The 26098-nt window shown below is 38.3% G+C and overlaps 2 protein-coding genes across 3 annotated transcripts in view; one reads left to right on the top strand and one right to left on the bottom strand.

The window, feature by feature from the left end:
• LOC148324229 (adhesion G protein-coupled receptor D2) overlaps positions 1 to 21377 on the top strand; it is a 69348-nt gene extending 47971 nt beyond the window's left edge. The window contains exons 23-24 of one of the 2 annotated variants that reach the window (XM_088312934.1): positions 6945 to 7024; positions 20539 to 21377. In XM_088312934.1, the coding sequence (XP_088169060.1) occupies positions 6945 to 7024; positions 20539 to 20655 (197 nt within the window). In that variant the 3' untranslated portion in view covers positions 20656 to 21377. Of the gene's footprint in view, positions 1 to 3712; positions 3761 to 6944; positions 7025 to 20538 lie in introns of those variants that run through there. The other variant, XM_088312935.1, reaches the window with a different exon arrangement.
• A 1123-nt stretch (positions 21378 to 22500) lies between these two features.
• nr5a2 (nuclear receptor subfamily 5, group A, member 2) overlaps positions 22501 to 26098 on the bottom strand; it is a 53919-nt gene continuing 50321 nt past the window's right edge. Inside the window, exon 7 of the mRNA XM_088312936.1 lies at positions 22501 to 23432. Coding sequence (XP_088169062.1) covers positions 23185 to 23432 — 248 coding nt within the window. The 3' untranslated portion in view covers positions 22501 to 23184. The remainder of the gene's footprint in view (positions 23433 to 26098) is intronic.

Raw genomic sequence — 26098 nt, 5'->3', positions numbered from 1 at the left:
TGAGCTGAGCTCGCGGCGAGCGAGCTGAGCTACCACCACTGAGAGACATGTGTGTGCCCTGCCTCTCTTACTTTTATGCATTAACTGTATTTAAACATCATTACTGACTACTCGATTCTTCAGAACTGTTCTCCATCACATGCATCTCAACATCCCGGGGCAACGACAGGCTGGCAGCTTACAATGAGCCAAAGTGGGGAAGAGAAAGAGAGGGGGTAGAGAGGGGTGAATCGGGCCGTAGATCAGGGCAGAGAGGATGGCGGCACGGCCACTAGGTGACAGGGGAATAACATCCCTTTCTCCTCAATCGACAGGGACCATAACTCCTGTCTCTCCAGGGACAGATTGAGAAAGGCAATAGCCCTAGGGGTTGTGAAGCTCGGATGCTTAGGAGAATTGAAAGTTAAAAGAAAAACGATGTTTGCCGAGCCACTAATAATGGTTCAGCCCAAATTTTCACAAGACCTTTCCTTCCACTTTTTTTCCGAAAAAGAAATCCAAGTGGAATACTGTCCAAATAAATTATCACACACATATCTTATTTTTTTTTCAATAGCATATTCTACAAGACAAGATTGTTTTTACATCTTTCTTTCTATTTATTGGCATTACCACTCGCCCCAGCAGCGAGAAGCCCTCTCCACCCTGCACACATTGCCGGTCAATCATGGAGCGAGCACATAAAGACAGACAACTGTTGACATGCTTTTTTGACACTTTGATGCGATTTGCAGTCTTTAATTAAAATACTTTAACATATATCTTCAGGTACTCATTGTACCCTAAAAGAACTTCCTTTACACAGGTTTAAACCTGTGACCTTGAGCTGTCCTACTCCCATCAGGTTATTTCCCATTTTGGGATAAAAATAAACATACTCTCAGTAAGAGTTTTCCAAACTTTTTTAGTCAAGGACCCATATTTGATGTTTTCTCTCTTCTTGTAAAAAATTACACAAATTAAACAATAAATAGAAGAGAAACAAACTTTTTTTCACTTTAATCCTTTGCTATTGAAAAGATGAAATTCCAAACATTTAAAACATTTTAAATAAAAAAAAAAGTATCCAAAGCGTCAATGTTCATTTTAAAATTAATACATGTGGAAATTTTTTTTTTTTTTTTTAAATCATATCGAGGTGCAATGATTAATTGACAACTAACTGATTATCAAATTAATCAATAATTGTTTTTGATAATCATGGATGGTAGGTTGATTGAACACAAATTGTCCCTTGGTATGAGTCGAGCGTGGATGGTTGTTCGTCTCTGTGCGCCCTGCAATTGGCTGGCAACCTATTCAGGGTGTCCACCGCCGACTTCCCGATGACAGCTGGGATAGGCTCCAGCTCGCCCACAACCCTCGTCAGGATAAGTGGCTTAGATAATGGATGGATGGCATTTTTTTATATATTTTTCGGCTCAGTTATTTTTTTCCATATCAAGGTCCATATCAGTAAAATACTCAATGTATGTGGTGGAACGTGCTACTGACTACAACTGACTAGACTTTGGACATTGCTGTCTTAGTATGTTGTCATACAGATTTCCACAGCTATCATAGTAAAAAAAAACAAAAAAAAATCAACAAAAAAAAAATAACCTAACTGACAGTGACAATAGAATCAGAGCATAATTATCATGAATGACATGTTTCTCTGTCATGGATGAAAATCAAGACACACTCTTCATTGATCTAGTCCAATCCGTTTAGTGTTGGTTCTTTGTCATTATTTATAAATATGATCCGCCGATTGTTTTTTGTAAGGTACGGTAAACACGGTCCCCGGTTAAACCAGCAAATCACTGCAGCAGTCTCAGCTTCTTGTGTACATCAAAGCAGAACGGGACATTTTGCCAATTGCGCTTGCAATATTTTTGTGGAGCACAATAGCGCAAATAAACATCCAATACAATTACATTGAACAATTTAATATGCAATGCTTCACAAAAATGATGTGCCTTTATAACCTTTATAATAATATAAAAATATTTTAAAATAGATTCGCCCATTGATATTACAACTAATAATACGGTGAGCTCAATGGTCCGTAAAATACGGTAAATCTGTGCCAAAAATATGGATAAGTACTTGCAAGTAATGTCACATTTATGTACAATGTACATTAGTACATAATCTAAAGTATTTTTCCATACACTATTGCTGATAATTACATATTTATACATGTATGACAGCACGTATAAAGTGAACCAATTTCAAAACCGTGAAAAATGACTGCTTCTCTCACACATCATCTTAAGTCTCCGTGCATTATTAAAGTAATAGCTTTTTTTACCATATTATGTCATTTTCATATTTGTACATTTTATTGTACATAGTGAACTTGCAATGAAGCTTCATTTATTGAAAATTGGGAGTCAAATTGAAATCGCAATATCTATCAGAAAAATCTAAAATCCCCTAGAATTGTTCAGCCCAAATATGCAGGCATCAATATTTATCGACTGCATATAAAAATCGTCTTATTCCATTAAATTGATGAAAGCCAGGATACACACAGACTTCATATTGGCTGTTGATCAACGCGTGTGTGCATGGAATGTGATGGGGGAGATTGATTCCTAAAATAAACAGTTAAATTGTCTATTGGCATACGTAGTGAGGGGCCCTTTGTGTTCCTCATGTGTGAGCGTGTATGTGTCGTAAAGTGAACACATATGCATATGCAAATATTTAAGCAGAATGTTACTTATGTTGGGGATTTTTTATTTTTCTTATCACTTTCTCATGTCATCCTCATTTGGATTCCTAGCCTAGGCATTCATCAAAAAAAACAAACATGTTTTTTATTTGCCTTAAGATGATATGACAAATCAGGTTGATATTAGCAGTATATTATATTGTATATTAGTGTATCCTGGCATCTCGTCATGAAGCTGCACTCTTTTTCACACACACAAACACACGCGCACATTAAATGACCACAAACACGCAGAGGGGCAGGTTAGTCCTCCTCCACACAGGTACCTGCTCCGCTGAAGGTGAAAGAAGTGCTCGCTTGAGCTCATTGAAAAGTAGATGTGACAGTAAATTTTTCAGGCCCTTGTGAGATGGGAGATCTTGTTATAGCAGTCAGGATGGGGGTCAGGGCAGTGGCTGCTTGATGATTGAGGAAAAGAGAAGTAAATTCATTCTGCTTCGGGCACTTTGTCAAGTGCCAGTAGCTTACCGTTGAGAGCCACTCACCCATCACCGTGTTACGGCCCCAGAGGTCACCTCCCTTGCCATAAATCTACCGCGACTCCTCGTCTGCTAAACCTATTGCCTTGCACCGGCTGAGCACAAGCAGTGAGAGGCTGCAGCTGCTAGTCCTCGTAGTCACTCAAATGAAAAAAAAAAAGACAAGAGAATATAGATGGTACTGATAGTGTAAGGAGCAGGGCTTTGGGTGTTTCAGAGCCATTTAGGGGGGTCGGGGGGGGTTTGGACAAACCGATGGGGACAGTGGGGGCTAGTATGTGAGACTGAAATGTTTTTTTTTGTTGACTCATCACCTGACCTATGTACTGATTATGAATTAGTAGACATTTCTCAGTATGTGTAAAAAGAATGTTGATTGTGTATCATCTATAAGTAAAAGCATTGCGCCTTGAATTAAATTAACCTGAGATTGTCTTTGTTGTCATGCTTTGTAGACCGTTGGAGTAGTGAACTACTGGCTATGATTTTTTTTTTTTTTTTTTATTTCCAGGCAAATGAACGGCAGGCTAATTAAAAGGCTGCAGATGCACATGTGAGAGAATTGTTCAAGGAACTAATGCCATCTTTGCCAGAAATCCATCAAAACAGACACGGAGTGTGAGCGCGATGATTGGCTTACAGATTTGAACTTTCACCAACATTATGTTTCAATGAACATAAGCGCAACAATATCCAAAATAGATGGCTATAAAGGTACTTTTAGTCATTTTTAGCCCAGTATGATGCAATTAGATGCAGATAAAAAGTCTAATTAGTTTTTTGCTTTTCAGACGATGAAGTGAGTGGAAACATCCTTCAGCTGTTTTGATGAAGAAAATTGTGGCAAATTCTTTGCACAAAGATACAATTGGTGCAGCAATTTCATTTTTAATCTTTGAGAACAATATTTGTATAAAGTGATGTGACGTAGAAGATTTGTAAGACACTGCCAATCCTTGATATAATTAATTCCCCTTTGCTTGAGTTGAATGATCTGAAAACTCCATTTAAAAAAAGTAACCTTGTGGCAATTTCGATTTGTTGCACAATGATCAAGGTGTTCGGTACATCAAGGCTGATGATCTCTTCACAGCTAGTTATCCATCGCAAGGTATTTTGTGAAATGTGATGTACTCTTTGAACACAGTTTAATAGATTCATGAAAAATGGCACGCTGTCATTATATCCCACACAGAAACTAGATATGATCAATATTAATGTCACAAATGCATTTCTCAACATGTTATCCGAACACTTTTCCAAGCAAGTAGGAAAGGAATACTGTATTAAGGAAAATTGATCTAGTGCGAGTGGGTGTTTTTTTTTTTGTTGTTGTTGTCAGTGAGCTTTTTTTTTTTTTTTTTTTTTAAGTATGTCATCATACACTATAATTACACCTGCCCCAATTTTGTGGGTATGTTTTTTTAAGTTGATTTTTCTTTTTCTTCTTAAAGCATGTGTGTATGTGCATTCCCTTCTCCACCATGTCGTATCATCGAAGCACCAAGCTGCTTTCAATATAACCTCTTATTAGGTGGTGATTATCTTGCCTGCATCTGGCTTCTTTCATTCGCTGACTTGAAGTCGGAGAGGCCAGGGGCACACGAGGAAGAAAGGAGTGAAAGCTTCCTGAACCTAGCTTTCACCTCCCACCTCTAAACTCCAGTGTACACCTCAAAACTATCAACTATTTAGGCTGTTTTTTGGGGGTGTTCATGACAAGAGTGGTCTTTAGTTGGGCGCACCGTATTAAAGGGTGCCGTCTCAGTTACAGGTGCTATTTCTTTATTTGGTAAATCAAAAATCGGATTGTTTAAAAAAAATGTAAACAGTGCGTGCATGTGTGCATGTGAGTGTGTGCTTGGCGCCACTGGTAGTGATTCTGAAGGCCTTGAGCAGCACAAGGAAGTTTATATTGTTGATAATAGAGTGTTGGAAATGAATAAATACAATTCATGTAATTTATAAGGAGGTTATAGTTGCCTAGACGAACCTGACTGCACGCCACTGCATTAGCCTGAATGTGTTATTGTCACGTCACGATATTGTTAAATCCTTTGAGCGTTCAAAAGGCAGAAATTGCTGATGAAATGTGCTCTCTAAATTCGAATTTTTCTGACTCTGAAATGCCAGGCGCTATGCTGTGATTAGGGATGGTCTATGTTGAGGAAAAATGAAATGAAATGAAAATAAGACATGGATGACAGGCAAAGAAAAAAATAGCCGGGCTGGTGTCTTCATAGGACCCCAATCCTCAGCTGTCACTCTGTGGGCTTCCAACGAGCAACACAATGGACTGGACAGATGGTCCCAAGCGCACCGCAGTGAGCTCGACTCTATTAAAAGCTGTTTGCTTCATGCCAGACGCCAACAAGATCTATTTGTTTCTCATTTGGATGTACATGTTTGACTAGCGGCTTTTGTTGTTGCTAGAAACCCTCTCGCGTCTTTTGGCCCCAAAACGACCATGACAAGTGTGCCTATGATGTCTGTTTATTTTGAACATAATGAAGAGGCCATCAAAAGCAACGCATGAGGCTTTTAAACCAACAATACCGTGACTGATTTGCATTGAGTGGCTGTCAGCCAACATTGCAGCGCATGATGAACTTATGGCGGTTAACTAATAAGCAGACAACCATACGAAGCTCCCCCCCCTTAACCCTCCCTCCCATTCCCCCCCTTACCCCACAGACACCCTACACACTATTTTACCCCGTACCTCCCTGCTATTCTCTCCCACCGCTTGACTTCCTAAACTGCAGCTCTGTCACTTCGGAATGATGAACTCCTCCGACATGCTGACCTTTCTCCCTCTGGCCTGTTCCAATCCTGCTGCCCTCTCGCATGTAGATGAGGCAGAGACCAATGAGGATATTTTGCAGTATTTTGCTTGGTGGGCGGGAATGTCGTGCATTGACATAGTGAAATTAGTTTTGGTAGTAGTCGATGGCGCCCAACCCATCTTCAGATTAACCGTCGGCCGAGGAGATTAATCCTGACATGGAGAGCCTGTTCCAGAGCTGACATGACAGGCGACACAGGCGGTTCAGACAAATTGGGCGGATGTTTCCATGACGGTGATATACCTGCACAGATGTAGTGTCTATAAATCTATAAATCATCATTTCAAATTGGTGACATTACCAAATAAACTGATCGCTTGGAATTAATTAGGCACTTGCGCTGTCACAGACAAATAGAAGAAAACATGCTGATGCTAATGATGTTTTAAAAATCCTCATTAGAGGCTTTATTTTAGATCACAATAAGTGGCAGAAGATGGGCACCCTTCCTCATATTTCTTTTGCCTGATTGAAAATGGGGCCTGAAATTCATACAAGGTACCAAAATACCTTACGTTACGTTTCGTCACTGATCAGTTACATATATATATATATATATATATATATATATATAGGTATATATATATATATATATATATATATGATTTGTTTTTATTTTGTTTTTACTTTACTATACTAAAAAAATTCATCTGACTAATTTATGTACAAATATCAATAAAATGTTATACACAAAATTATTCAATTCGATTATTCGACCAATTTTAAAGTTTTGCTGCATTTTCTTTCCAAAATACATCCTAATATTTTTTTTGGGGGGGAAAGTAACCTTATCATACTGAAATATTTTTGAACAACACAAACTTTATGATGATGTGACTGACGTCTGAGAAAATCGACTTCTCAGATTAAACAGTACACGTTTGTCTCTTTCTCCAGCTCTGATGTCCACTCCTTGTCATCTAAGCGAGTCCAATTCCTTCACCCCAAATTCCACAGGCACTCATCTGCATAAAGAGGTAACTGACTCCCTTCACACATGTACACATAATGTAATCATCTGCAATGGGACTTGTATTCTTTCTGTTCTGTTTTGGAGCTTTGAATTGGGGATTTAAAACCATTGGCCTGGAGTCAGGTTGACTTGACTGAGATTTCCAGTGCTAAAATTATGTTTAGTCAGATGCTTTTTTTTTTTTTTGTTAAATTGGATTAAGTATTGATTTTTTAAAATCGATGCCTACCACTACCATTGAACTGTGCAAAAGATAAAACTTAACCCAGTAAATATTCACTGATGACACATGATGTTTTATATGTTACATTTTCTAAATCTGAATATATACTGTAATTTATATTCCATATACGGTGCTACTTTCATGTAAATTTACTTTAACATAAAAATATAGGACTTGATAAGACTTAAATTGTCTAATCATAATAAACCATATAATATAATATTGAACTGATGCACCCAACCCTCTCTTGCTCTTTCTCTCCCTGCCATATGCAACATGCACATACTCATTTCCATGGCATTTGTCTACATGTCCCCCTAGTGACAAATATAAGTACTGCATCGTACCACTACATTTCATTAAATGTTTTATTTCATCCAGATAGTACTCTGTAGTCATAATTTTTCTCATATATTTAGGTGGTATTTTATGTTGATTAATTTTAACAGTTAAAAATAAATATTGTTTGATAGAGGTAGATGACTATTGTCTTTGGTAATTTAAACAAGATAGTGAAGGATCACTGTTGTTCAGTACTTGTACACAGTAGTTCTCAAGGTAAAGTTTACTACAAATAATTCACGTTTTAGAATGGGTTTAAAAATTTTAACAGTTTTAAACATACACTTTCGCTCTGCACTGTTACTCTAAGAATAATCTAAAATATATTGAACTATTGGGAAATGATCAGGAAATTTGAAAATCAAAATCAGTTCAACATCTGTCACCATCAAAGTTTTCTTTATCTGCTCCATTGCCTAACAACTGCCACGTAACAATGTCAGAATGTCCTACTTCCAAAGAGATTGAAGCTGACTTTACTCTCCATCCAGCTTTGTTGTTTCTTCTCAGATGTTGGGTGGTCCTTGTCTCTCGCTTTCTCTTCCACTCTATCTCCTTTTCACTCATTGTCAAGTTCACAGCGTCTGTTTCTCTTTGAGCTTCACGGCATCCAGCCATGGCCTGAAACTCAATACTTGAGTATACACAATTAAGTTCACACCAGGGGTTATTGGATGGAAGTTTGGTCCTATTCTGCAAAATGTGTGAATCAACCAGAGGATGGGAGGTTAGGAGTGCTGGCAGGTTATTTGGTCAAGGTTAAATAAATATTGCAGGTTAGCAATGTTCCAGGCCACATTGCCTGGATCTTACCTTTGAGGGCTTTGCCTTGCAGTTAAAGAGAGTAGAAGTCAGTGTTTAGTTTTTGTGTAGGAGACCGAGACCATATTTCATATGGCACAATGTGTAGTATTTAATAAGAATGAGATTCAATATGTAAATATATGTTTTAGAAGACACAAGGCATATCATACTGGCCGCTGTATTCCTTCCTTCAGGTTTTAATTTGATACAGAATTTTCATGTTTTTTTCCCAAAGCACACAGCATTTACATCAAACCAACTCTAATATTAAAATTTTAATATTGAAATTTTAGATTTTGTTGTATCGTATACACAATTCTTATCATTGAACCAAATGAAAAGCATTACAATTGGTCATAGAATGGGCAGATCCTTGCAATGAAACAAAAAATAAATATTCCTGCTTTTGTTTCACCCCAGTTGACCTTTGTAGCCTGTTGAGTGTTTCAGTGTTTTCCCCTGTTGTTCACACGCAATTGGGAGACCCATGACAGGCCACTTTAAGACACACCAAACACACACACATCCCCCCTGATACACACGCGCACAACGTAATGACCAGTGAGTCATCCAGTTATTTGATGGGCAGAGCATGAATGTGTGTATGTGTCAGGAGTGTTTTGGGGGTTTCCTGTTTTGGCCCGTGTGCCTCATGTGCTTCCTGGCAGGGAGCTGGTGGTGTCATGTCATCTTTGGGACTGGACATAAACATGCAATTTTCCCAATGGGTAAACTGATGTGGTATAAGTAGTACGGCAAAATAGAATAATGTGCATTAAATACATGCATAGCTTCTTTGGATTCATGCACAAAAATATTTTCTTTAATATGAATATCTGGAAATGTTTATAAATTACACAAACTCACACACTCACGCTGTACACAACTCAGGGAGGGGGAAGCAGTGGTCACGTTCCATTAATCCCAAGCAAGCAGTGGGGATTGATCAATTAGCCCTGTTTAAAGGTGTGGCTCAGCCTGATCAATAGCACTGATCACCAGCCAAAGGTTTTTCATTAAGACTGGCTGTGCTGCATGAATGGACTCTATTAGCATAGATCACACGGGCTGTGAGGAATGCCAAGGCTGGGCCAAGAGAGCTTTCTGTGCAACTGAATGAATGACAAGTAATTCTACAGTAAATTAAATTTAGTTGGATTAGAACTCGTCATTTTACCAAGACATTTTTATGCTTCTGACTTTGCTCTCCCTGTATGTGTATGCTTGGTTGACAGCATGGTGAGTCTTCATATCAACCTTTTCAAACTTTTTTTTTAAGCGGGTGTTGTTTTTTTTTTTTTCCTATTACCCCCGCTTGTTTTTAGGCGAAACGCATAGCGATTATTTATTAGCATTTTGTTAAAAATATTTTTTGCAGGGAAAAAGAAATGCATTTCAGTGTGTTTCGGTTGTACGCTGATTTGGGCTATTGATGGGCCAGCATAGCATAGTATTATAAAACATCTGTGTACCATACACTTTGTGTCAATGGTATAAGCAGACCTGCTCTGAGCATGTGATCCTGGACTAAAAATGGAGCTGGGCAGTTTTTTGATTTTGATCAATTATTATTATTTGAATTAGAAGTTAAGAACAATTTTGCCGCTTTAGCTTCTTCACAAAAATGACAATTGTATTTCCCGGTCAAGGCACACCTGCTAGGCTATAAGCTGCAGTTTTCTATGTCGAAAGAAATTAGTTGCTGCATGTACAGAACGATTTTGTAGTGTGAATGCACATAAAGGTAAATAAATAGATTGTTAAAACAGTACCTTTTAACACGGCGACAACTTTGCTATTTAAAACAGAACAGACCCAAAAGAAAAAAAAAATATAGACATTTATTTAGCGTATTTTTGGAACTATAGCGCCTCTACCGGTGAAAGAAAAATCCACAGAAAAGCCGCACCCTTGTATTAGCTGCATGTTTCAAAATCCAGGAAAAAAGTAGCGGCTTATAGTCCGGAAAATACAGAAGTTACTTTCCATTAAGAAAGAGACAACATGAGCGGAATCAATAAAATGTGAATGGGATTTTTGTTACATTTTCTTCACATTTATTTATTTTATTTTATTTTTTATTTATTTTTTACTTATTTTATTTAAAGATCATCACCTAGTCCTACATACTATATATTGTCTCAACCTACAGAATGTTTAGTCATAATGCAGTGTTATAAATAAACGTATTATTATTCTAAAATAAAATGTAATGAATTTCTATCACGTGAACTAGCGATGTATTTTTTCCAAAGTCCAATGCCCTTTATTTCACCCCGCTCGACCACTCCTGGTCCAAGATACTAATCCTAACCCTTACTATAAGAAAAACAAAATACCTAGTAAGAAAAGGCGTAGTTGAAATGCACTTAATAACAGTTGGAAACTTCAGCTTTAAACAGCTTTCTCCATGACGGTTTGATAAATATTTATCAATTTACAAGCGCCTGTATGTTCTGATGTTAGCATCCAGAGACACACTACACCCAAATAGCCTTTATGTTTCCATTGTGGTTTTTCCCTTTTGTTTTTCGTTACCTGAACAACAGCGGATGTTGCTCTAAAGTCATATTTCTGATCCACGAGTCCAACGGAACCCATGGGATCAGCCGCAGCTTGAAACACAAAAACTGCCACTGACACACTCACCTTTCTCACCCTCTTCTAAGCCCTAGTGGGGCTCAGGGCCATTGTTTCACTTAAACAATCCACAATGAATTAAAAAATGGCCACGCTTTGTTCGGTGAAGCTGATGCATACTGCTGTCACGGAACCTGTCGTTAATGTGCCATCACTGTATTTCACATCCTCGGCAGACACAGGCAGAGCTTCCTCCATCTGTGTGTACGCGCGTGGGGGTGCGTGTGTGCGTGTGTGTTTGCATGCGCGTGTGGTTTTGCGTGATAGAGAAAAGGACAGGCTTACTGCAGAAGTGCGAGAGATGCGTAGAATGAATAACAGAGGAGGTTGGTGGGTAAGTCATGTGTGTGTGAGTGCGTGTGTGTAGGCGTGTGCCCGTGTGTGTTTTAGCACATAGGAAGGGAGTTGGTCACAGAGATATTCAGGCAGACGGGAAGAGATCATCCTGCTTGGACTGTGGCTTGATGTTGAGGCCTCTATTCTTGACCCAGTAAATGCACGGGCAATTGCTCATTTGCTTGAGTACAGAAATACTTTATATACAGAGTTTATATAAATATATCAACACTTAAGTATTCGTTGGATGTTGCTATACAAACAATTCTAAGTAAAACTACATTTGTAGCTTCGATTATCTCACTCATCTCTGGACATTTTTATTGAATTACTGAATGCGTATACAGTCGTTAACTTCAAAGATTGAGATGAATGCCTCAGTTAAATGGAAAAACATTTAAAGCATTCGATGACTGCCTCATTGGGATGTACAGGAGAAGAATGATATTTCCGTGCGCTTTAGGTGGGTGGGAGTGGGTGATATGGATGGATAGATGACACCCACATCCACCTCCAGTGGGGAGAGGAAGTCACTATCAGAGCACAACAGGAAAGAGACAAAGAGAAAACAAGTGTCTTTTTGGACATTAAATCACTTCCTTTTTGGCCTACTTCCCCCTCCATCCTCAAACTTTTCATCCTCCCAACACTGTGGATCTTCATTTGTTTTTTCATCCATCCCGAAGAACATGAGTGCCCAATCTTTTTTGACCCAAAATCTAAGTTTGTGCTTTTATTTATTTGTTTGCTTCATAAATGACAAACATCTAAACAATATATTAAAAAATAGTGCGGCATACACCAGGGTTTAATATTTCTCATCAGGAATTTCTCCCACAAATCAACTTTAGAAGTTGGCAACTTGGCAAACAATGCATCCTAGATTGATTTTAATTAGGGTGCATGCCTGCATCTACCTTAAGAAGCAGTATGCATGGTACTTATTGTGATTCAAAGTCTGTCGACTCTTAAAACTGTAAACTGCACCCTGTATTATCAAAATGTTTTGAAATCATATTTTTGTTGAATTCTCATTGCACAAAACTGACCATGTCCTTCTTTTTTTTAAAATCTTAAACATTTAAAAAAACTGCTACTATTTCTAAAACTAAACTAAAACGAAATATTTTTGAAAAAACTAAATGTAGCCAAAAGAACAAAACCTGTACTGAAAACTAATTAAAACTAACTAAATTTAAAAAACAAAACCCAAAACGAAATAAAAACGATCATCAAAATTCCAAAAGTATAGCACACACCCCTATACACATGTACGCATTCATTTAATCAAACGCACGCAGCTGAGCAGTGGCCATATCTGACCCTAACATGGACATAAACAGAAAAACTACCAGAAACTAGACAGGAAGATCTCCGAGTTAGAACAAAAAAAAAAAAAAAAAAGCCCACCGAAAGTTTTCTAAGAAACATCTAAAAGAGCCTCCAGAGTTCTGGAATCTCATGGAAAGATGTGACAAATATCCGCTTGTACCAGAATGGTGTCAATACAAAATTATGGAGAAGTGAAGGAACTCAAGATCCTCATCAGTGAAGCATGGTGGTGGTTGTGACATGACGTCGGCATGTCTGCCAGTGGAACTGGATCTCTTCTATTTGATGTGACTGATGACAAAAGCAGTAGCTTGAATTCTGAAGTCTTTCAATCAATACTATCTGTTCATATTCAGCGAAATTCTTCAAAACTCATTGGACTACACTTCACAATGACCCCAAGCATACTGTGAAAGAAACCCAAGAGTTTTTAAAGGTAAAGAAGTGGATTGTTCTGCAATGGCCAAATCAATCACCTGACCCGAATCCAATTGAACATGCATTTTACTTGCTGAAGACAAAACTCTCAGGATAAAGCCCAAAGAACAAGCAGGAACCGAAGACAGCTGCAGCAGAGGCTGCAGACGAAACCCAGCGTCTGGTGATGATCATGGAGTGGAGACTTCAACAAAGTATTGAAAAGTGGCAATTTGATTTATGATTATGTTAATTTGTGCAAATAATTTTGGTCCCTTAAAAAGTGGAAGGCACATGTAAAATATGTTGTAATTCCTGCACAGGACACCTGATTTGGAGATGAATACCCTCAAATTAAATCTCTGTCTGCACTTCAAGCATATCTTGATTGTTTCATTTCAAATCCATTGTGGCGTTGGACATTGCGGCACTGCTAAGAATTGTATCAATGTCCAAATATTTACGAACCTGTCGATATCCTCATGATCTTCCTCATCATACTAGTTCAACCAAATTATCCTCAGTTGATTTATTAATGGATTAAAAGGTGATATTACGTCATGTAGTTTATATTCATGCGGAAGTGAATGAGAATTACAAATGTGATGTACATAATGTAAAGGATGCCAGCGCCACAAAGAACAAACACCGCCATCGTGTCCTCCTGCAGATTCTTGTCGTTCTGCTTCTGGTGCTTTGATCGTCCAAAAAAAGTTCAATGTTCTTCTGTCATAACAGAGTCTATTTAATGGGCTCAGGAAACATCATACCTTTGTTCAAAACACCTTTCATGTTGTGTTTTCAAACTGCGTAACACCAAATGGACTGATGCTGAACGTACAAGTTTCGTATAAATCTCACATGTATGTGTTCCACAATTCTTTTTTTCACAACTAAAAAAAAAGAAGAATGAACGATACGACTTCCTTCCTGTAGGCGACTTCCTGTTTATGTCTGAATGCAGGTCAGGAGGGGCGGCCAGTGGTCCCTGCCTCATTCGCTGTCTTCATCCCCTAAAGGTGACACCTTGCCTGCTAATGCAGGATGTTATGACACCCATCCCTTTGCTAAACAAACCCAAAACATTTTTTTTTTTGGTAACTATCTGCTTTCTAACAGCCAAACTATATTATTTATGGTTTTAAAAAAAGTGCATGTTTTTACTAAAATGGCCCTCATAAGAGCACGGACCATGGCCAAGGCCCGACAATTCGACAAGTAATTCAACAAAAAGTAAAGATAAAATTGCCTGACCCTGTCTTTTCCAAAATGAAACAGGTTTTTCATTGATCAAAGTTGGAAACATGCGGTTTACGTTCATTCATTTTCTACTAAGTCATCTTAAAAAAGGGACAGAGCTGCTGCTTGTGTACATGTAAGCGCTAAAGACGCTGCTCTTGTATGTCTTACTTACCTTCTTCGGGTATGACCATCCTCCCTTGATTACAATCCACCTGACATTCCGATATACTTTTATTTCACAGACTTCCTTTGCATAATTCATAACAGCCAGACAAATTGGCTATGACCTAGATGCGTTTTTGTTGCACTATACTGACCGTGTTAGCTAGTGGCTGCAACCTCATCTATCTTTGGCTGGTATTGATCAAACTGATGTCCTGTGCTCCAGCATCACACAGTTTACTTTCCCTCATGTCCCTCACCTAATATCAGATCGGTAGCTTGTTAGACACGTGTCTCACGGCCTCACAAAAGGCGAGCACCAGCTAACATGAGCTCAACTAATGGATTTTAATTCGTACTTTCAGTCCGACAACAGGCATTAGATTGATAAACATTACGGAGGCGTGGAGCCAATCCCTGCTTGTCTTTGGGTAGTAGGCGGGGTACACCCTGAACTGCTTGCCTGGGCACACAAAAGCCAAACAGTCATTTGCGCTCAAACTCAAATCTAGGGGCAATTTAGATCAATCAACCTAACATGCTTGTCTTTGGAATGTTGGAGGAAACCAGAGTACCCAAAGAAAACCCACACAGGCACGGGGAGACCTGTTGTCTACAGTGTAATACAGTATAGGCTAATTGTAATGCACTTTTTATCAAAAAAAAAACATTCTAAAAAATAGTGGTCCTTTGATTTAGGTATAAAAAAAAGTGCATCCACCCTGCATCCGCCAATCTCAAAAAAATAATCCAAACCTTCCTGTTCACGATCGTCAAATTCCATTTTGCGACAGGCTGTCAAACATGAAGCTTCCCTATTAGTCATAATTGATATGAATGAAATTCAGACTAAATGGGTTATTATTCGGATCACGTGAACCCAGTCTTAACCAGCTTTTCATAAGCGTAAACCCAGGTGACTCAAAGATGCCACACACTTGTGTATGACCTCGTGATTGACCCAAACAGATGCTGAAGGGATGTAACCAGCAGCTATTCCCTCGGTCCAAGCTCATGTTTTTCATAGCCGTGCTACACTGTGTGATGTTCCAATGTTTAAAGCTGACTTTGGAAATGGACCTTTCCTCTGTAGAGTCCTCAATAGCGTACAAAATGTGTTGCTGTCCCATGAGAGGTGTGGCAGACTAAATAATCACTGTGAAAATTTGGGAGCAGCTGTTGGCATGTGAAGGGCTGCCAGCAGTTGGACTTGGTGCTCTGAAAGACACTAGCAGGACTAAAAGTAGCCATGGGCGAGAGGAAGATTGAAAGCTCCTTTGAATGATATTTTTCTATGTATGTGTGCAGCAACGTAACGTTCATCATTGCTTGTGGATATTGCAAGAAGACTTACACAAAACTGAAGATGAATCTTTTGTTCGTGTCATGTCTTTGGAATGCATTGCACTACATATCTTGCATATTATGTGCTTTGGTGCAAAGAAGTTATGGAATGTCAATGTGGAGTTACAAAAAGAAAATGTTTGCACTGAAGAATTACGTGATTAAAGATTTAAGGAGCAGATACAAGCGGTTAAGTTGTTGTTGCAGTTCTCAGCGTTCTATTAAGAATCATTGGTTGAGTGATCATGTCAAAAAAACAAAACAACAAAGCTTAAAATCCTTCCTTCATTATGTTCTTCATTGACTTAAAGTTGACTAGAATTTGGAGCGCTTGTCATGTGAACATAACACACAAAAATTTGGAATGAAGAGATGAATTGGCACGAAACATAAAAACAGGTTTTGAGTGGTGTTTGATCCATAGGAATTTGAATTTTTTTAATATTAAGATGAATACGGACTGTTTAAAAAAAAAGGGCATCCTGCTCATTTCCAAATCGAATTATGTTCCAAACCCAATAAAAGCATATCAAACATTTTCATTACTTGTGAAATAACGGGATCTTTGATAGTAAAAGTAGGCCAATCGAATCTGAGGTCAAAGGTCAGACCCATGGATACATTTATCTATCAGTTCTTCACAGTCACAATTATAATCGTGTTCAAACATTCGCATATTACCATTTTGTCAGTGCAAAAAAAAAAGAAAAAAGACTAGATTTGAAGTATCTCAGGTCAAAAGTGATTCTGGTTCGTGTTTTATTCTTTTGTCAGTGCTCTACTGATTGCAACCTTGAACCAATTTTCCAATCGCATTGACTACACACTCACTGCCGTCAACAGCATTTTTCTCATTTATTTTCAGATGCTGTAAGTCATATCATCAGTTGAGACACAGGGGGTTCAGTCCGTTCTCTGAATGCCATAAGTGAAATTGATTTGCTGTTTTTTTTTTAGTAGGACTTCCATTCTGCGTGTTCACGCAGAGAACAACACCCAATGCATTTCTGCGACATGTATCTCTTCCCTGAGACGTAGATCCACATAGCTGGTAAATACAGTAAATGTTACGTACGAAGAGCCAAGGGCCATGTGTGCGACGGCTGATGGTCCCGCTCCGTGTTGATTACTCCGTTCTCCAGCAGTAGGTCACACAGATCAAGGCTGCTGGTGCTCCTATGGGACTTGAAATGTTCTGGTTTTATGGGAGGCGATCTGAGGCCATCACACATCTCCAAGTTAATTTTGCTGAGCAGATTTTTTTTCCCACAGTGGTCATTCATTTTGGAGTGAAAGAATACACACTGACCTTAGAGATCATTGGACGACATTTGTTGAGCAAGTCATTTGATGATAGGTCAATTCATATCGTTGCTCTGTTTTAAAGACCATTTTTGGTATCTAACCGAATAGTAAAACTAATGTGATAAATCATTATGCAACATTCAATTCAAGTAAAAAAAAAAAAAACTTTTGGGATCTTCCGAGTGAGTGAATGAATCATGATGACCTATGATCCAGAGACTTAATAGCTAAAAGGAGCTAGTTTTGTTTTGATCTTCTTTTTTTGGTCATTTGCATGTGCTAAATACATTTCATGAACTGCTCTTGTAGGCACCTTTTTTTTTAAATTTGTTATTTATGTCTCAGGTTACATTTTAATTTTTTTTTGTCTTTTATTTGATCCGAACAGACACAAAAGCGAGATTGATTACTCCAAAAGTGATCTTGCTATTATTTTCAATATTTCAATTCACTTGCACCACTTTGGTCAAATTTTATTTGTCCTCATATATTGCTATTACACACTCACGTTCACATGATACGACCTAAAAAAAAAAAACATTCAAATGCCGATTTAACGCTGGCATTGATTAAATGAGTACAAAAACCAAGCTGGTGGCAGTAGGTAATTTTATTTATTTATTTTTTTTACTTTTGCAATAGTCAAGTCAGTCCAAAAATATTGTTAGTGCTTTTCCAATAGGTTTGTCTAATTTAAAAAAAAATGTTTATTTGCAGAGAATTAAAGGAATCAATGAATGTGTAGAGACATTCAGGTTGTCGTTTTCTAACAAATGCCGCAGACCTCTTTGTCGCTCACCCACAGGTATTTTATTTTTATTTTTTTTGACACCGTCGAGGCAAAGGTCAAGATTCTATATGCAGTGAAGCATTCACCTTCGCCACTCAACTGAGCTCTGGCAAGATTAGGCCTTTGTGTCTTGCTCCCTGTATGTGCCCGGTTAATTTTTTGGCACAATGGAGCCAAGCAAACACAGAGGAAGTGCGTGTTCCTGAAAGTGTGTATTTGTGTGCGCATGTGTGTGTTTGTTTTTAAGAGACATTGGTGCAACCGTTTTAACAGAGCAAACCGTATTGAATTAGATGTTCTAACCCCCTGCTTGCTAAATGGATTTCTGAAGTGGCTGTAGTTGGAGGCTTTCAATTGGATGCAACCTTGAGTCCTTTTTTTTATGAGCTCTGTAGGATTTAAGTGCCGGTATAACATGAGCACTGAATGTGTGCTCCTTATTTTTTGAAATTGAAAAATCTCTAAAGGCTCCCTCCATTGTGTAGGCAATTAATGGAATGCTGGCAGCGAGGTTCAGGTGCTTAAAAGTTGTATTTTTTTTCTCCCTCTATCGCTCTCCTTTTAATTACTTATAAAGGATAATCATCAGGAAAAAAAAAACGCATCATAATGCTGTAGGCTTCCTCTTTATGCACAATGATGTATAATGCATGCTTTGAAATGAAACGGCAGCGGCCTTCAAACCATTCCATTTCCAAATCTTTGTGCGTTTGTTTAGCATGCCACGGCGATGCTTTTGTGTAACAATGGCAAGTGTTCCCATTAACAATGCTTTGCCTATTCATTTAATCTTTACGTGTGTAAAGTTTGTCCATCAGGTCGGCAAACAATATGTACAACTGCTGTGATTAGTGATTTGAAAGTTGGCTAATTGCCTCTCTGAAGACTTCTGTTTCTCTTCAGTCTCGGTCAGCCCCCGTCAATTTTTTGGCAACATTTACTCAGTTAAAATGTTTTGAGAGTGTTGATATTAGTGAGAACCTTTTGATAAATGCCTTTTACTCGTACACTTGGAAAGTACCAGTCCATATCATTTTTAACACGTTATTTGTGTTTTTTTTTGGAGAAGCACTACGCACAACTCTAATTAGTAACATTAGCAGCAACCAGAGTGCGAACTCAACAATGATAAATGTCATTTGTAGAAAATCCAGTGTGACCATGACATGACAGGTAAAAAGTAGACTCAAGTAAATCTGCGCTTTTTAAAAAAAAAAAATAAATAAATAGTGGAAAATAAACACATTTGTGGGTGATATTTACGTCCTAATATTTTTTTTAAATTATGGCAAAACATAGATGTTGATACCAAATAATTTTTTTAGCCCATTTTTGGTACTGTGCATGCACCCTCATTCACTGTTTGTGTCAGCCTCCTGCACGGCCATGCAGGAAGCACGTAGCCGCGTCTGAGTGAGCATGAATGACGAGCTTCCAGAGTTTAAAAGCTTCACATAATACTGGCAGACGCAACTCGGGGGCTGTTTGTGTGATGGGAAGGAAAGCCTATTTAGAAATTGACAGCATTACATCTGTGCGTGTGTGTGTGAGTTGAGTGTTATGTTGCTTTCGGCAAGTTATTTATGTGTGTTTTTTTCCCCCCCTTTTTTCTCGCCATCTATGTGGTTATCTTTGCACTCGGTCGGTCTGGAGCCAATGTCCACCTTCAGGGACGCACACAGCATGCATTTCTGAATATTTTCACCTCAGGCTGCACTTGTTAGAGTGTGCAGATAAATTCATATACATTATTTATACAAATTCAGAGCGAGTGAAGGCAGGCAGGTTGAACGTATTTATGGACCAAGAGGCCAGGCTCTCCAAGCCAAACTCCAAGTGAGGGCTTGTGGAGCTGGCTGCTTTGCCAGCTGAGACTGACCGGCATGCATTTTGCTGCATGAGAACAAATCTATCACATGATCACTCAATCCATTTGTGTTTTTGAAGGAAAAGAAACTCTTTTCGGAAACACTGCATTGGGGTGAAAAATGGCAAGTGGCAAATACTGGCACTAGCACTTTGTATTTCTATGGCACTTCAGGGTCACAGGTTTTGGATTTTCTTCATATATATCTATATATATTGCATTACATATATATTTATATATATATAGTAAATAGATTTTTTTTTAACATTACGCCAATGGATAACCTCAATTAAATAGGTGAGATATATTAAACACTATATTACAGAAGCACTTGTACGGTTGCCCCATTAACTTAAGAGAGAAGCTTTGGAAAAAAAATTGCAAGTAAAGAATTTGCTCAGTTATTGCCACGGTGACCACTATTCCACAATACTGGTTGACCATCCTGCATAAAATGCATTTCAATACTTTATCTTGTGATGTGGGGAATTTCTGTTCATTAGCTTGGATTCCTTAGCTCCGTTCTTTTACTTTAGTTGGATAATAGTCAAGTGCTCACGAGTTGTGGTGTAAAGCGTATCATTAAGAATAACAACACTTAGCTTACGAAAAAAATAGTACCTTTGATGTGGTATACAGTACATTTTTAGTAGTGCTAAACTACCTCTTGTGTTCTTGAATGTAAATCAATAGTTCCGCCCTCCTCCCACACAGGAGCTCCCTCCTGCACAAGTGGAGGCATCGCCGGCTGGTTGTAGTCTCCACGTCCCCTTGGAGCTGGAGTTTACTTCTTCTTGCTTCTCATCTAGAAGACCTTCAACTTCACCATAGAAGGGCCTGACTACTCAAATGAGGACCCTCAAATTTAAATGGTTGGATGAATACTTTGTGTGTGTGTGTGTGGGTTTGATGTTTCCTTTTAACCATGGCCTAACCTTTACTAATGACACAATAGCGATGAAATGTTTTCTAAATCTGAACCTGAATAGTCACTTTTCATTCAGGGCTCTATGTTTGTTCTGTGCCATATTTGGCTGTGAGAGGAAATTTGTATTTCTAACACTTAAATGAAACATTGGAGCATCTTTGTGAATGAACCTTTGTGTGTATGATAACGTTTAACTGATAACTTTTTTTCTCATGTTACTACCCAACTTTATGTAAAATGAATTGTATAAAAAGATTACAGAAATTATGTTTTTACTCACAAAATGTGTCAAGCAAAAACAATGAATTAAATACAGTATCAATAAAGATGAACTCATTATGGGTTATAATTGGATGTGTAAAGGGGCCGGACTGCATGGAAGCAATAGCTTCAAAAGCTCCATTATTGCTGTACTTGTTCAATGACAATAAAAAAAAACAACAACATTTAAACAAAGCCATATGTTGGTGAAAATGTTACGTGTGCTAGCGTGGACAGCACTCGCACACACACCCACGCTGTCGCATAAACAACTACACAAAGGTATCGTCATCTTTACAACAATATCTAGAAATAATGAAACAACAGAAAAAATTCAAATTCCATTTGAACAATGTGACTCAACTTCTGCCTTATTATATAAATAACTAAATGTATAAAATTGTATTAATTTATTTTATTTTTATGAATAAATACTAATTTTTATATAAATATGAATACTTATATAATTTTTCATTATTTTTGGCTGCTGAAAAGTGACTTTCCTCCACACTTAAGGATAGAGGAGCATATTATTGGCACATCCTGCAGTAATTTCGAAGTTATGCAAAGTTTTCAACATTATGCAAGGTGCATGAATTTCTTGATCCAATTTTTTTTTTTTTTTTTTTATTGTCCGAGGCAAGTCATATTCTATCGAGACACCCTGGAACTGTTATAATGAATGTGATTGTGTGTGCCGAGTTTGTAAAAACAAAACCAGAACATCCTACAGTAGACAAATTTATTGTGGCGCCGAAACCTCACGTCATGTAACACAAAGATGGAAACCAATAGACGCAATAAATTATCTTCATTATTAAGTGTAACCAGTGACATTCTGTACATCAAAAAAGGTAAAGCACTGTAAATAATGAATAAAAGTTGTACAAAAAAAGTGGAACAAGAAACTGAGACCTATACAGCAATACTTAAGAGACATAGAGATGCTTGAATGCCAGCAAACAGAAATTAATATTTTTATGTGTGATTCCTTAATGATTTTAGTGTCTCACGACATAATTTAAGTTCTGATTAAAATGAAAATAAAAACACTGTACACACAACAACAAGAAAGAAAGCAACCCCCCCCCCCCGGCCATGTCAATGATGTCATCTTTTTTTAAGGAATCATTGCTTTGCAATTAATGCATCATCACATTTGTCTCCCATATTACCACATGAATGTAAACACCAGCAATTATTCCTTTTTTTTTTAATTTTTATGTTTTTATTTTACAACATTAATATTTTATTTATATATATTTGTACATATTTTCATTCACATCTGCACAGTTAGCTAGCATGGTAATGAAATAAGGCAAGACTCACATAACTGTGACATCACAATATTTTTTTTTTAATTTTTTTTTAAGTTTTCTTTCTTTAAATAATACTGATTATAAATGTTTTGTGTAATTTCCTTCATCGGCAGCAAGCTTTGGTCTTTCTGGGCAAAGGCCGGCTTAGAACAACGTTCAAAACCACCGTCCATTTATTTATTTATTTTTGGTAGTAAAATTAAGGGTGTTTTTTTTTTCTCAGGAAAATGGAAATACACACTATATTATTAACTATATGTATTTAACATTAGACCTCCCTAACTACGTAGTTTAAAAGTTCTTCAGTGAGGGGGGGTTCAAATAAGGGCAAATTATTTCTCTTATTTGACTAGTACTGTTTTGATTATACCATTGAGGGGCATTTGTTTGCAGGCCTTTCTTTTCTTTTTTTTACATTTCTCACATTTTTGGTCAGGTCAAGCTGCCGCTGCTGTATCGATGAGTTCAGGTATAGCAGGTAAGAGTCCGCTTTGGTTGACCACATGAATGCTTGTCTGTACAGTACCAACCATAGCTAAAAGAAAAGTCTAAACACAAGTCCACATCCTATACAACGTCCTTTCCTCGAGTCACTGTGGTTATAAATATTGAGTCTTTGTTTAGTTCAAGTGTCCGGTGTGTCTGCACTTCTTTCCTCTCGCTCATACGTGTGCACGCTCAGTTTGTGCATATTTGTCAAAGTTGTCTGGGTTTTACTCTGTATCCCATTCTTTAGGCAATCAACTCAGGTTTGAGGTGGATTTAAATAAAAGCAAGAGACTTTGGGCTGCAGCGTCACTCCTCACAAGGTGTCCATGCAGCTGCGTTGCCAGCAGTAGTGCAAGTTCCCTCCTAAGCTCTCTTGGCGTGGAGCATTTCAATGAGCAGATTGTTGCAGGGCACGTCGCCATTCAGGTGTTTGTAGTAAAGATATTCTTCGGCCTGTAGGCTGATGGCTCGAATCTCTGGCAGCCGCAGTAGCAGCTGACCAAACTTGTCCGTTTGCTGTGGGTAGTTACACATGACGTAGTCCAACAGCGCCGCGTTCACCTGCTCCTGGACGCTCTCTACCAAGTGGAAGTTCTCCAGGTTCTTCACATCTACAGACAGAAGAAAAGACAAAGTCAGATCCAGTTTCTTTAAACTTTTCTGGTGTGAGACACTGTGGCAGGAAGGTTAAAAGGGGTGGGTGTGTGTGTGTGTGTGTGTGTGTGAGGTCGCTCTTATATACAGGGTATATATATATAAATAAAATGTGTGTTTTACTTGCACATCTGTATTTTGTCCTGTAACTTTACAAAAAAACAAATAATAAACATAAAAATAAAACATTTTTGTTTTATCAGTGTTTTGTTCATGCCACAACTAAACCTGAAAATAAATGAATGTACAATAGATTTCACTGTTATCATGACAAATCCAAAATACATTTTTATATATTTTTTTACATTAATGCATATTTTAAGCAGTTAAAATCTAATTAAATTTTCTTCTTCTTTTCATCTCTATGATTGACTTTATCACAGTGAAATCGTGCGTTGAGTATTTCCAAACCAATGTTTCTTTTCTGTTTAGAATAGCATCAGGGCGATAATTCAAAGACAAAAAGGAATCACCCATAACCTTATTTGTTGAATCGTTTGGATTGAACATGAGTCGTATGACAAAACATGCCACTTCTCTTCCTTTTGCTCAGAGCTATCTCCTGGGAATGCTGTGCAGAAGAAATCAGGTGAAGGCATGGAAAAAAACAGGGCGTCCTCCTGAGATTCAATCCCCGTGAGTCAATAAATTATGTAGGGCAGACTTACAGCCATCCTTTTTTTGTCATATCAAAACAATGTCATAATAAATAAATGACTTCTCTAAGAAGTGAACATTTGGAGAGTGCAACAAGAGTGCAAGTGTTTTCGGTGTAGATTCTTTTCTTCTTTATTGTTGGTTCCTTGTGCAAATTCAACCCCCCCCCCCTCCCAAATCCTACCTGTGTGTGCTGCCACAAGCACTTTTTCTTGGCAATAACAATAATAAGATCACTGGGGGCTTCTGTAGATTATTGCAAGACAAGTAGAAAATGTGCTAAATGGATAATGGTGGACTACAGCGCAGTGTGTACTCGTCATGATCATGAATTGGAGGGCTGAAGAATTTTTAATGAGATGCCACAGTGTCTACCGTGCGTGTGTGCGTGTGGGGTGTGTGTGAGCGATCATTTATTAATATGTTTGACCTCAGGTTGGATGTGCTTATGTAGGTTAATGCGTAACAACAGCGTGCACGTTTCTCTTTGACACCTCCCAGACGCACACACACATGTACAATCACATGGTACGGACACACAAACGTATACACACACATATCCCATTGCATGCAATTGATCTTTCTTAATTCTCCGACACATGTATAATCAGACACTAATCCTTGGAAACACACACAATATTTCTTCTTCACTTGCTTTGTATTACTCGCCAAGACACACACGCACACACTACTCAGAGCATTAGCAGGGAGGAGGGGGAGATAAATCAGCAGCTAATGAGGTCTACAGTATGAGAAGCAGCTCCTTCAAGGCACTTCCATCTATGATGCACTCTTCCATGCTATTGCAATCTGTATGAATGTGTGTGTCTGCTCTGGCGGTGCATGCCGTGTGAGCTGGTGCGTATTGTGTGCATGCTCACCGTGACCTCTGGGTGACACGGCGAGGGGCTAAATAAGGCCAAGAAGAGGACAGGAAAGGGGTGTGCGTGTGAGAGGTAGTAGGAGGGGGTGACAAAGAGGGACTCCAAACAAACACGACATGCTTTTTCCTGCTGTCGCTCAGCTGTGTGACCCGCTGCCACACTTTTGGACCAACACCAATGCTGTTGCCAAGCTCTAATATGGCCTTACACGCAGAGATGTAGCATATGCAGTTCATTGAGGAATTTAAAAAATATATATATACATAGTGGCGTATGAAAGCAAAGTTCCTGATTTGCTTGAAAACTTTTGGTAAAATGAGATAAAAGGTTCATCATCTTTTTGCAGATCTACCTGCCAGATCTCAAAGGATTTTAGAGACGATATATATTTGGCATGTGTATGTGGAAACTGTTGTCCGTTTGTGTTAAAAGAACATATGTGAGGTCAGAGGTTGCAGATGTTGGACCCAAAAGAGGGCCTGGCTCACAATCTCTGTTCCATTTCATCCCAGAGGTGTGTTCATCCATCCATGTCTTTATGGACATTGCTTTCTGCACTGGTGCAGTCATGCTGGAACAAAAAGGAAACTCGGACACTGTTCAAAAAATGCTGGAGGCATAAGGAAAGTTCTAGCGGAAGGCAAAGGGCACTTTTCCCAGCGATGGCAAGAGAGCTGGTGCCGGAGCACCGTAAGTGGTTTATCTGTGCACGTGCCTGGGTAAATTAAGGCATTAAGAGTGGACTTGGTCACAGTCTTTATAAAGTTTCGAACGGGCCTTATCTGTCCATGCTTCTTCACTGCAGCTAACAAAGAATCGATATCTGGCAAAAACATTTTTAAATTTGAACAATTATGGGAAAACCAGAATGTGAGTCCCGTTTCCATTCGACTCCCAATTACTTAGCAGCCCTAGTTATATTACTTTACTTTATGAAGAAAAAAAACATGAGCTAATAAAGATAAATTTGGTGTAGTCACTGTTCATCATGTGTCAAATTCTTGCATGTGCTTGAGTCAGGAAAAGGTCGCAGATGCCCACTTTTTTGATCCCATAAATTCCCCCATCAACTTTAGAAGGGG

This window comes from Idiotropiscis lumnitzeri, chromosome 13 (genome assembly GCF_059441095.1).
Source record: "Idiotropiscis lumnitzeri isolate Australia: NSW breed Sydney's pygmy pipehorse chromosome 13, RoL_Ilum_1.0, whole genome shotgun sequence".
Taxonomy (NCBI): Eukaryota; Metazoa; Chordata; class Actinopteri; order Syngnathiformes; family Syngnathidae; genus Idiotropiscis; species Idiotropiscis lumnitzeri.
The sequence above is the reverse complement of the archived record's forward strand: the minus strand, read 5'-3'. Positions and strand labels throughout refer to the sequence as shown.